Below are 13,812 nucleotides of genomic sequence, written 5' to 3'. Positions count from 1 at the left end.
TCAGGAGCGGGAGCCTCATTCATATTGTTTCAATGTGATGTAATGTCTTGTTTTGTTTGTATATGTGCCACAAGATTTGTACTGCGATGTGGAATACGATGGCGCTATATTTACTTTTATAATATATTCAACAGAAATCATCTTCAATAGACAACCCCTTAAACACAACTTTAGATCTTTCCTACAATAATGTGACTAAGTGCAGGTTGTAAATAGTATTTATTTGTATTTGTGTTTTTGCTATATTTGCCGGCAGCAACATATCCAATGATCTAGTAGGGCTAGCAGAAAAGCTGGGGACCAAACTTAGAAACAAATGATAATGTGCCAGTAGATTTTGTGGCCGTTCCTGACAGCTGTAACTACAGGGTCTACACTCTTGAATGAGCACAAACACTATTTTCCTCTGCTGTTTAGAAACAGCTGTACAGATTTAAGCAGGCAGAGAAATATTGTGATAAGCCATTGCTACACTGCGCTAAAACCTTGGATCTGGCACCTATAAATGTGTATCAAAGTCTACATTTATAATATATTCTTCTAAATATGTTATGTCTGGATAACTTTTGACACCACTATACCCCCTAGGGCAGTGGTGGCGAACCTATGGCACTGGTGCCAGAGATGGCACTCGGAGGCCTCTCTGTGGGCACTCGGGCTGTCTCCCAGGCACAGAGTTTACCAGACAAGGCACTTTCCTGCAGTCTCAGGCAGTCCAAGTGTAGTGCCCTTATATATTAAAGTGACCCATCCTGTGCTGCCTGGTCCTGTCCGAAGAGTGAGAAGGTGTGGACAGGGTCGGATTGGAGCTCAAAGATTCTGGTACCAATAAGTTTGTTACTGCCTAAATTGCCGTGTTGGTACTTTGGGAAAAGCTAGTGTGTTTTGGGTCTCATTTTGGGCACTCGATCTCTAAAAGGTTCTCCATCACTGCCCTAGGATATGATACAGTTCTAACAATGACCTGAGAGAGATTTGAGAGTATCTAGTATTACACTTGGTAGTTAGAACTTTGTATCCATATATCCCAATCTGTTTTAAATGTAAGGTATCTGTTTTCTTGTATAGAGATATGGAAGAGTTATTTAATATTGGTTTTCCTGTGCTTTTTGTCATAAAAAAGTCTCATAGTAGTCAAATTGAGGCTTTTTGGGACTTTTTACTACTAAAAAGTCTCACAGGTCTATATGCACCTCGAGACTTTTTTTTGGATTTTTTGAAAAAAAAATCCCATAAAAATAGACCAAAGAACATTTATTAAAGGGCCAAAACCCCTTTAACGAATATGTTGGGCAGTGGAGCTCCAAAAATAGACATAGAACTGTCCCAAAGGGGTCGGATCACCGGACATTTCCATAAGGTGTGTAATAAAGTTCCCTTTCCTTCACAGTTTCTCCAACATAATGATGAAGCTGTAGGAAATGTCATGCTTAAACGTGAAGGGGTGAAATACCATCTCATGTGGGTTTTGGCCACAGACTCCGGGTGAGAGACAAAGCTACATTTTCTGAGCCATGTTTTAAAAAGGGATAAGATTGTGGCTTAGTAGAAAGGTGAAGAAATTCAAGAGTATCTAAGATGTCTGGCTAGAATATGGCACTAATGCAGATGCCAAACAAGGCTGAATATTAGTATACAACAGTCCTATCAGCAGATTCATCCCAGCTACAATGTCTTGTGAATGTTCCTAAAAGCCAAAATGAGGTGCATCCTGACTCATCTATATCACCGTTTGAAGAATCTTCCGAAATACAGCTAAGAATAAAGTGTGATCTATTGGCTTCAAGATCGGTTTTTCAATAAGTGTAAGATATCATTGCAATTACAATTGGGGTTTTGAAGAGACTGTATGTGAGCCAATGAAATCATGTGAGCCAATGTGAGCCAATGAAATCATCAGGAGAGGTTGCACACCACATACAACTCTATCAAACAGTGGACTAGCAAGCCACCAAGTGTCCATGGAGTTCAAGCCATAATGAGTTTAGCTGCTTTCTTGATAATCTACACACACACTAGAGGAATAAGGAGATTGTGGCTTAATAGCAGCTGGAAAGAGCATAGGAATATATCCATGAGACTTCTTGCCTCTTGGGCAATTCTTACTACAGGAGACATTATAATACAATATCAATGGAAATACCATAAGTAGGTCAGATGTACATGAATTTGCATTATCAAACAGACAATTTGTTCTTTAGCCAACGCAATGAGAGACAGCATTTATATAGAGAACTGAAAGCTCAGCTGAAGTTATTAGTTATTCTGTAGTTCTGGCAATACTCAGCTGACACCAGATATACTACTTGTAATTCACCAACAGAGGAGCACCTTAATCACATGGGATGTATGCACCAATCCAATTACCTGATTAGATTAATACACCAACATCTTATAATATCACACAAACATATCCAACAATAAATAATGTTCATATATCTGGAATTATTGAGGACACAACTAATAATACTGCGAATGTTTAAAGTATTTTTCATGTGACTGCAACTTAAAAGCAGTGGCAATGGTATGGCTTTGTAACCCTCACCCTTTCTGCTGGAATATACAGCCATACTTTGAAAAATTGATGTTAAAATTGCTGTACAACGAAAAATGCTTAATTTACCCCAACCCTTCCCAATGTAATATTTCCTGCACTTCCTGCTCACTTCACAAGTGCAGAGGGAAAAGGGCGAGGATGAGACTGTGTAACAATCTGATAAAGCCAGATCACAAAGGGATAGCCCCTCAGACTCATATGCATAATTTTAAAGAGGTTAAGATATAAGTTTTAGTCATTTTTGTTTTTAATTATTTATGGAAAATCAAGCATGATAAAAACTTACTCATAGATCCAGGCACTGTGACTGTAGTAATCTTCTGATATGTCTTAGCCATGGCCTCCTTCCTTCTAAAATCAACTTTTAAAATTATGCTCATGAGCAAGAAGGAAGACGACCATGGATAACAAATATAAAAAGATTAGCAGAGTCACAGACCTGGATCTATGAGTAAGTGTCCCTGGTTTATCATGATCGATTTTGGTCTATTCTACAATTCTTTAAGAATAATTGAATCACATTACAATTACAGGCGGTCCCCTACTTAAGAACTCCGGACTTACACATGACCACTAGTTACAAACGGACCTCTGGATGTTGGTAATTTATTGTACTTTAGTCCTAGGTTACAATAAACAGCTGTAACAGTTATCACAGGTGTCTGTAATGAAGCTTTATAGTTAATCCTGGTTCTAATGACAACCCAACATTTTTAAAATCCACTTGTCACAGAGACTAAACAAAATTTGACTGGGGTTACAATTATAAAATATACAGTTCCGACTAACATACAAATTCTTCTTAAAACAAACCTACAGAACTACAGAACCCTGCAGGGACTACCTGTAATCACATTTATATCAAATTTCATTTCATTTAGCAGCCAAGACTGTAAGGCAATATTCACATGGTCAGTATTTGATCTTAATTTAGCAGAAAAAAACAGAAATGGATCCAAATTAAGGAAGACATGAAAATCTTTACATTATACTATTTCTGGATAGGTTCCAACTCTGGCTTGGGCTTTCAAATACTGATGCAAAATACTGAATTTATACTGACCGTGTGAAAGTGGCATAAGATGTCTTGTATACTTATACACTGTCATCAGGCCTCTGTAACAAATTCTGTCACCACTAGCTGTTAGAAGCACATAGAGGAGCCAGCAATGGGAGTGTCACATCATTATACAGGCTATCAGTCATGTGTATATGAGTAAAATCCCATTCTTGAAACTGGTAATAATAAGATACATTTCTAGGATTTATTTTTTGTTATATCACTTTTATGTTGATTATTGATATGGTTTATATATGTGATGCTACTATATATGAATGTGTATTCTGTAGACTTTACAGAAATATTTAATAAGAGAATTTATAGCAGAAGGGTTAAGTTCAGACAGTTCAGCTTCGCTTTGGGATCTGTCTTTCCTAATTAGCGTGTCAGACCAAAATAGAAATTCAACATATGATGCTGCTCAAGCTGATATGTAGGAAGTGTCAAGCTAAAACAATTTGGTGTTTAGTAAGTAGGAGGGGTGGTAAACATAAAATTAGATAGAAGGGGTAGGTACTAGAAATCACATTCAAACATTACTTAGTACCTCAATACTAATGTATTCAAGTTTTGTGCAGCTGTGACATCATTCATACATGTTATTTAAAATATTTTAAACACAAGTTATTCCATATTTGACCAGTCTATAAAGGAATTTTCCAACATTCTCTGCCTTTACATATGTCAGAAAATCCCTTACGGAAAAAAACTCTTCTTTAATGACTGAATAATTTAATCAAAACTATGTTATACCTGAACACTAAGTGGATGAATTACAACACCATGATTCATTCATGCATGACGCAAAAGGTAGACACGTAACATGTATATATACGTTTAGCTCTACCCAATCTCCAAAGAGCACATACAGTATACAATGGAAGCAGATTTTCTGATATGAAAGAAATATTGGTTTGAAGTGATGACATATTTTAGTCCTCCGTAATTATTTACCTTTCTGAAGGCAAAAATTCTACCTTGCTAATATGCAAATATTTTAGAAAAGTTAGTCACTGAATGAATGTTCATTATTCTAAGTGTCAATATTGCAGGTGCACATGCAGGTGCAAAACTATGTAATTGTAGGCTTTTATTCCTAAATAAACACGTGGCAATGTGGAAACATTTAGAAGAAAGGATTTCTGTATGTAACAAGAATGGAAAGCTGATTTCAATAGTTATTTGCCAAAGACAGCAAAGAAGACTTTGTCTAGGATCAAAGGAGCTTCACTTAAAACTGGACCTGTACATATTCTGTGGTCTGCCTATCTATGCCTAATGAAGTCATCATAAACTGGCATAACACCAAAGTATTTGAGTCAATTTTTTAAAATATTTCTATTCTCAGCCCACAAGAAAAGTCTAAGTTCATAAGATCTTATATATTATTCTACAAAGGTCCCAGAAGACATCGTAGATAGCCAATGTACTACACGACGGCTATAATGTGGAGCCGCTGTATACTGCTCTTGTTGTATACTGACCAGCCAGTCACATCGCTGCTTGTAGGATACAACAGACTTGTATTGTTAAAGATGTACCACTATTACATGAAATGCAAAAATGTGTTAATTTTTAAGTCTGGTCAACAATGACCAATTGTCTAACTTATCTCACAGCACAATGTCTTCAAACAGCATAGAGGCTATATATTTTTGGAGAGTCATACATTGTCATGCCGCCTGCATTATGACACAATGTGAGCCTTGTTCTGCACATTCCTCATTTATCTGACTAAATGTAGTAAATGTTACGATGAATGATGTAATGGAATATGGCGACGACGGTCATATGACGATGACCGTCACAACGATGCTGTATATATTTAAAGGGATTGTCCCACATGCAACCTTTTCTAAGCAGTAGGCTACAACTTGACCCAAAAAACCCATATATTCCAAATTCTCCTAAAGAGAGTACAAAACCTCCAATCAGTAAAAACTACCGAAGCACCAACAAGAGGAGTCAAATTGTGTCTGGAAGATAGCACTACAATTGCACGCTATGCTCCCATGTGCAGATGCTGTGAATACGTCTTCAGCTACCTTGTGTTGCAGTGTCTATAGGGAGATGCAAATTGCCATGGCAACAGGTTTCAGCAAAGGGAGAAAAGCCGTACACATCTCCTTGGAAAAAATGCTCAGAATCAACATCGGAACCTGCCCCTAGATGTACAGAGATTATTATTAGAAAGTCAATATACAGTTATGAAAAACCCTATTAGCAACGGAATGGGTGCTAGATCACACATTTTTTTATACACTGAATGCACCATGATGAAACTATACCATAGCTTGGTGAGTCGGGAAGTGCATTGGAAAGCATTAGAGAGTATTGTTAATTCCCATGTTCTCTCCATTAACATCAATGAAAATATAGCACTGTCTACTATTTTACTGTATGTAGAGGTTTTAAAATTGCAAGTGTATGTCCAAATTGCAAGTTCTGTCAGAAGTAAGCATGCTGAATCCCGAAATACATTTATGAAGCATCTCAATTATAAGGTAGAACCAAAACAATGGCATAACAGTTGCCATTGGAAATGTAGATTTGCTCTGTACAAGGTTGAACGTTGGCTTATTGCAAAATGAAAGCAATGTACTTACATGGCAAGAAAACTTACTTAGGTTTCTAGATTTTATATATTAAACTGTATTATAGTGTGAAAAGGTAGTCAAGCAACTCAATCGAATTTGCCAAAACGCCTTGACCAGGTACAAAAATGCCTGGTCCATTAGGAAAATTCTACAAAATGTGACTGCACAACACAACATCAGTTATGTCAATGGTTCTGTCACTGGGTATACAAATTATTAAATGCACAGGGTACTGTATGTAACCGTGAGCGGGCTTTACTCTTCACATTATATTGGAGTGGGTATCTGGGCCCGTGCAGGACCCTACCGATGTGTGGCCGCACCTCTTTTAGATATTGGGGGTCATTTACTAAGCGCCCGATTCACGTTTTCCCGACGTGTTACCTGAATATTTCCGATTTGCGCCAATTTCCCCTGTATTGCCCCGGGATTTTGGCGCATGCGATTGGATTGTGGCGCATCGGCGCCGGCATGCACACGACGGAAATCGGGGGTCATGGCCGAGCGAAAACCCGACGGATTCGGAAAAACCGCCGCATTTAAAAAAAGAAATGTGTCACTTGGGACATGCTTACCTTCACTTGGTCTGGCCCGGTGAACTCCAACGCGTTCAGATGCTTTTTAGCGCAGTAGCACCACCTGGTGGACGGTGGAGGAACTACCTTGATGAATTCCGTCCGGACCCGAATCCACCGCAGAGAACGCGCCACTGGATCGCGAATGGACCAGGTAAGTAAATCTCCCCCATTGTATGCACCCAACACAAAAATAGTTCACATTGCAGTTAGTCCTTATATATAAAAACTACAATCTACTATAAACACATGGTAATGTGCAAGTTGCTGTTGTCTTGGCTATTGGGTTTCAAATAGATAAAATTTGACAGGATAGGTCTCCCATCTAATGTGTATGAGGATATCTTGACTTTGAACAGGAGCTATATAACACAGTGTTGAAAGCTTTCTACTGTGCATAGTCAATCATAGATGTGGAGTATGTACATTTTCCCTTAGGGCACATGAACATCGTCCGTGTGTCATCCAAACATCAGTCGGCTGCCATTATTTTAACAGATCATGCAACCGACTTGTTAAAAAATAAATCATATCCTAGTCAGAACTGCCTTCACATATCACTCATAGGCCAAAATATATAATTGGGGCTCATTTACTAAGGGTCGCACGTGCACCTTTTATGGGGCTAAAACGGCTTACACAGGTATTTAAGAAGATTGTGCTCTGGGATTGTGTCACGACGTGACCCTTTTGTGGTGCAGCTGCTTTGGCTTCCATTCGACACAAATTAGGGGGCGTGCCATCGGACTTTCCGACTGATTCCCATCAAGCGCAGTATTTAACTTTTAAATTGTGTTACAAGCCCTTGCCCTAAGATGCACCACTAAAATTATGGTGAACTCTGTCGTACCTGAGAGGGGAAGTGACACATTCATGACTTTGCGCGCATAATCTTAGTGAACCGTTCATTATACACGGACAATGCATTTTCTGTGAACTCCAGTGACTCTGTAAGTAAATGTGCTCCAGTGTGTCTACGCCAGTTCTTTGTCTATCTTTGCACTAAAAAGAACGGCTTGCATATGTATTTATGAAGCATTTGCGCCACTTTTGTGTCACAGTATGACACTTTCGAAAACTGTGCACCCAAAGTGGCATGTTTCAGTCGGAGTTTACGCCACATTTATGTGTTCTATGTGTTACACCATATTCTGTTTTCTATGGCCAATTTTGGGCACATTTCCATGCAGAGTAGTCGTAGTACTTAAAGGGAGTCTACCACCATGGCAATATTCTACAAGTTAAATAGCATTGTGTAAAGGACTTTACAGGCATGCTTTTCCTGTGCACCCCTTTACAAAATGATCTACAAACCTCATAGAAAGAAGGGGCGCAATGAAGAAAGCTGAAGGACCAGTTGATGCAGCCAAGCATCTAGAAGCTCATTTACATATAGATAAAGACCTAAACAACTCGGTTTCAGAGCTGAGATTGGATCTGGTAGATTCCATTTAACTGGTTCCTAAAGTTTTCTGGCTTCAACTCTCAAAGACTTTACTAAAGGTTTTCTACTGAAATAGTTTTTCTAGAGTAAGTAAGGATGCTTCTTTTTACAGTGGAGTATATTGTGCAAGTAAATAAAGGCACATAAAAATATTAGAAGCAAGATTGAATAAAAGATAGGAATCATAGTCATTAAGGACACATATGGACTGCTGTTTTCACAAGCACTTGATATCAAGTCTGGGTTAGTACATGGTAGATAGAGTAGATAGTTCACACTAAGGTACATTACCCACCGGGTGATAGCTGTATGAGCAGTGGCGTAACTAGGAGAGGCAGTGCCCCATAGCAGGCTTCTGAATGGGGCCCCCATTTCCACTTCAAAAATATACTTATTTCTATACTCACTTGTGTGATTTACACACCATACATCATATACATACACATACAGCATATATACATCACATATATGTACAATGTGCAGCATAATATGTATATAATGGTGCACATGCTCCACTTTTTAGTTTGTCAGGTCAGATGATGGGGCCCCTGACACTGTGGGCCCCGTAGCAGCTGCTATAGCTGCTACCACTGTAGTTACGTCCCTGTGTTACGCCCCAATTTCTCTATTGTCACTTTGGAAAAAAGTAAATTATGGATTTATACCAGCCAAATTCATTTCAATAGCTGACGTGATGTTACAGGAATAGGCATGGTGCTTCAATCTTATTGGAGCTCAATCTGAAATCTGCATTTTGGTTGCCATGATATACTGTATAAAGTCTATGGGATACTAGATAATATATACGTATGCTAAAAGAGTAATTAAGTTGAATACATTGGATGCATTAACCTGCAGCCTCTTTGCAGCTCAAATCTTTGGTTTGCAAAGCATCATGGGTCTTTCTGGTTTCAAAGCAGTTAAAATATTGAATAGCACTTGCCGCAATCTGACTCACAGAGAACACCAGGTAACAAGAGTTGGGATGCAGTTGATTATAATTCTGCTGAACACTTTTCAGATCAGGTAGCTGGCAACTTATTACCATGACTACAGTCAGCTAACAAAACCCAAGGCCTGGCTGTATCTGCAGGCGCTGCCGCCTTTAATGGGGGGAGAAGGAGAGATCTTGTTATTTGCGGACAGGCTCAGTTTTCCAATTTGTCGGTCAGGACATCACACCGATCGCCACATGTGGAAGTGTTCCTGCTTAGCGCTGACACTGGGACAAAGCTTATCATATTTAATTTGGTACTTCATTTTCTGGGAAATCGATAGAAACTAAGTAAAGAGTATAGAGTGAATTTCGATGCCTGGGGGCAGGAGAGAGTCTGAAATCTAGTATGGTTCACTAAGCAACCTGACCCATTACATCAGATTGCAGAAATGCTCAGTTCCCCAGGAGGAGCAGTTATGGGGGCAACCTACCTTCAATGGTTCTTATATTCCATCAATCCACTTTCTGATATACTTTCTGCTCCATCTAGAAAACTGAATTTGACTTTAATTTAAGATCAAATAGTCATAATACCCTGGATGCCTCAGTTGCTTTATTTCCCAACTCCATCTAGTGTCTTCTTCAATGAAGTAGGCTGTAAGTCACAGACACATCCCTACACCGCCATGAACTGGTGCAACAGAGGGGGCACAAGCCAGCAAAAATATTACTATCGAACCAACATGAGGGGGTGGATAAAAAAACATACCTTGTTTTCTGCATGAAGATTTATTTTTAGTCTTAAGACATTTATGCAACTTAGCAACTTATAAGGATTTGCTGCAGTGCTATATACAACACATATGCTTCAAGCCAGAAACATACCTCTTCCAAATTTCACAAACTCAGATCTGGTTTGAAAAAAAACTTCACTCAGGTGTTTATAACAAACCAGTAGGTCTGGGTAAGGTGACGCATGCTTGTCAACATATTACAATAACATCCAGAGGCATCTATGCACATCAGACATGATATACAGACCCCTTAGACCAATCAGCACAGCAGCACACTCAATGGATGCCCCATTACAGAGGATAACACAATCATTTACTGTGTGCATTGTGTAAATGGAGATACAAACAACTGAGTTCTCCATATTAATAATAATAATAATAATAATAATAATAATAATAATAAAAATCATATTGTCTTTATCTATCTACTGGATATGTCAAAGAATAGTGAGAACTGGCTACCGGTTCCTGAAACATCTTCTACAACAACTAAATACAGCAGTGAATGCAAAGGCTAACAAGTCCTCCATTCAGCTATATGCTACTGCTCGAGATGTACTTGGTACCTTGACTGCAGTCCCAAATGATTAATGAAGCGGCAGAATACCTTTAGGACATCTATGCCACTAATATGTGGAACCAGGGACCACCATTTTTGTGATTAGTTAGAGTACCGGTGCTACCTACCTATACAGAAGATAGAGAATAAATGTAACACATGTCTCCATGATCTCTGAGGTGTGGAGCCTGATCCAACCAGTGCACTACCATTTCATTTTATATCTATGGGGCTGAAAATGTAAATATGTGTGACCAACACTACAGCTCCTAAAACTCCTCTGAAATGGGGCTTGTGAACTCAAATCCAATGATGCAACAGTGGGATTTCCTATGGGAATGTGTACAAGGAGCTGGGCTGAAATGCTGCATGTGTAAATTAAGGATCTTCTTCTTTTTTTATATATTTAATCCAAATCAGACTATAGCTTCATATTTAAAATATTGTTCTTCAATGGGACACTGCCATGGGGGACCTTGGACGATCTGTGATCCACTTTTATAATAGAATGCTACTTTATCTATCCGTCTTGCATCTATTGTATGTGCTCCGCCTATCTACCTATGTTGAGTATATATGTATCTATTGTATGTGCCCTATCTATACTGTATATCTATCCATAGAAAAATAAAGGTGGTAACACACCAAAATGTTGGCAGTTTTGGAATAAACTCTACTTCACTTTTATCTGCTTGGATCTGGACTGCTGCTTCATTCTTGGATTTTACCTATCTATCCATGTATCTAGCAGGGGTGTAAATAGGAGAGGCAGGGCCCCATAGCAGACTTTAAATGGGCCCCCCTGCTCCATCAGAAAATATACATATTTGTATACTCACACATTTGTACACTTATACGCACTTATACGCACACATTTATGCAATGATAAATACATTTACACACATCTGTCCCCGGGGCCCCCTAACACTGCGGGCCCCATAGCACCTGTAAAGGATGCTACCGCTATAGTTATGTCCCTGGTATCTACTTTTTTTATAACCTGTATCTATTCAATATCTTATGCACATCTATCTGTTTGAGTGCACACATTAGAGATGTGTATCATATGACCATCTACCAGCATACAGTACTAATTACAATATATCATATAATAGTAGCTGATATCCTTTCTGCACATACAGTATAGACACCTTAAATAATTCACACCTTTTCTGTATTCAGATGAATTGTGAAGCTTTCATTATCTCTCCCCTTCCATAAATATTCATATATCATGATTTCTACTTTTCCAAACTGCAGATAATCATTTCGAACAAATGAAGACTGCTATTTATGGCACACAAACTTTTGCTGCACTGTCACTGGCAACATGGAGACAGATGGAGTAAGAGACAGCCAGTAATGGTAGTCACAGCATTGTTACCATGTCAATAGAAACCCCCGCTGTAAAGCCAATGCTCAGGCCACATATAACAGTGTAAGAGTAGCTGGGGGCTGATAAACCTTGCATTTTGGATTCGAGTCACAGACCCAGTGCGTCCGAGCTGTGTACTGAGCAAAGATAAAGGTCTGCATTGCTTTTCTAAATAAAAACCCAATTCTAGATCCAATCTCTTTTTGCTGATAAAGCACATTGCCCCCTTATCAGGGGAACCTGGGCTCTACTGGCTCTACATGCAGGTCATATTACTACATATACTATTTGAATTGTAAAGCGCTACAGAATTTGATGGCGCTATGTAAATAAAGATTATTATTATTACTATTTCTAGAGCTGAATTAGTCATTTAACTGTTTGTGCATTGGGATTAGTAAATTCAAGTACAATACAATAGGTTTATCTGCAGTCCTAAAACCTTAAATTTTACCGTACATTGGATACCAACTTAAAAACTCATTTGAGATATTGGGGCATTGTCAGCTTTGCTATGCCACTCTGTGCCCCCTCCCCATTGTATAGAACTTTTGTTTTTGATAGTGTACAGCATTGGGATTTTCTCATTTACTTATCAGGATTAATCAACCCCCCTCATCTCATGATAATTGTGCATTGCTAAATGCATTGGTGGAGGAGAAAGACTTGAAAGAAAATTGTGGCAATCTGAGCAGAGATTTGTCACCCACTGCTAAAGGAAATGTGCTTATCTAAGTAGAGATTAAATAGAAAAGGGAAGGATGAAGATGCCAATAATTTCCATTGTGGTTCTACAGACTTCATTCCTATTTATACACATGTAAGACAGAACACTGATGGATTACACCGCGCTAGAAAGTCTTAACCCTCCAAGAAGGGGGTTACATGCATTGCTGGCCAATGCGTTACAAGACCCCCACCCCCTTCCCACCTACAGCGCAGCGCAGGGGTTTAATATGACACACACACACAAAAAAAAAGATTTAGGCAGAGATAATATAGCAGCGTCATACATATCACAGCGAGTCCATGATGAGGCTCAATGGCATTGCAAGCTCGGTACTGTATTGTGCTCTTTCTCTCACAGGCTCCTTGCGACAGCTCCGAGGGAGAAATCCGTTTAACGAGTGCCCAGGAAAAACATAAGAATCACGTTCACCAGCAACAAGACCACGATCACTGCAAAAACCACCACAGTTTGGACATCCAAGGTCATAGTGCAGTGCAATACATTATAATGGTCGAGGCGGGGGGCCGGAAGGTTTTGAGGTGTCAACCTTTGCTCTGCAAAACTGTCCATACATCCAACATGATAGAGTAGAAGGGGGACATAAAGCTTCTCTTGACTCCTTCAGCGTAATTTGTTTCCCCCTCTTTATTCTTAATTTTCTCTCTCTTTTTTTTTTACGCCTTTGCTAAAAGCACTTATGGAGTGAAGAGAGGGGGACGTCAGCTGGGACTCGAAAATGCAGAAACCTTTTGCAGAAGGAAGAAGGAAGAGAGTGGAGCTGCGTGTGTCTCAGTGTCTCTCCTGTGTTTTAATTGGATTGCGTGCAGATAGGGCTGTGCATGAGATGAGCCCTCCACAGATTTGGAAGCTGCTTCTGGTGCTGCTGCGGCTCTGCGAGAGAGGCAGTGGCAGTGTCATGCAAGGCGGGCTGGACGCATGCTAAGCAGGAGGCATAGGGATTTAGCTGTCAATCACATAGCTTGGACCAAGGATGGCGATTAATCCCTTTTTTCAAGGCAACACTGGCTATGATAAGATGGATGAAGCTGCTGCAGTACATACAGAGCATCCATTTATATCAGCAAGTGAGGAGTGCCTGGGCACGACTAAGAAGAACGTGTGAGGGGGGCAAGGGGGTGGAAAGTAGAGAGCTGAAGGGGGTGTTTATCAACATGAATCACTAT

At 39.4% G+C, this 13,812-nt stretch overlaps 2 protein-coding genes across 3 annotated transcripts in view; both read right to left on the bottom strand.

Annotated features, from left to right (window-relative positions):
- The window catches only part of ARHGEF9 (Cdc42 guanine nucleotide exchange factor 9), a 277,721-nt gene that overhangs the window by 135,883 nt on the left and 128,026 nt on the right, over positions 1-13,812 (bottom strand). The window lies entirely within an intron of this gene.
- Positions 13,019-13,523, bottom strand: LOC140076746 (uncharacterized). Its single transcript, XM_072123415.1, has one exon. It carries the CDS (start codon positions 13,196-13,198, stop codon positions 13,019-13,021), a length of 180 nt encoding a protein of 59 aa, XP_071979516.1. The 5' UTR covers positions 13,199-13,523.

The sequence above is a fragment of the Engystomops pustulosus genome, chromosome 9 (genome assembly GCF_040894005.1).
Source record: "Engystomops pustulosus chromosome 9, aEngPut4.maternal, whole genome shotgun sequence".
Classification (NCBI taxonomy): Eukaryota; Metazoa; Chordata; class Amphibia; order Anura; family Leptodactylidae; genus Engystomops; species Engystomops pustulosus.
Note: the sequence above shows the minus strand (reverse complement) of the source record. Positions and strands in the feature narration are given on the sequence as shown.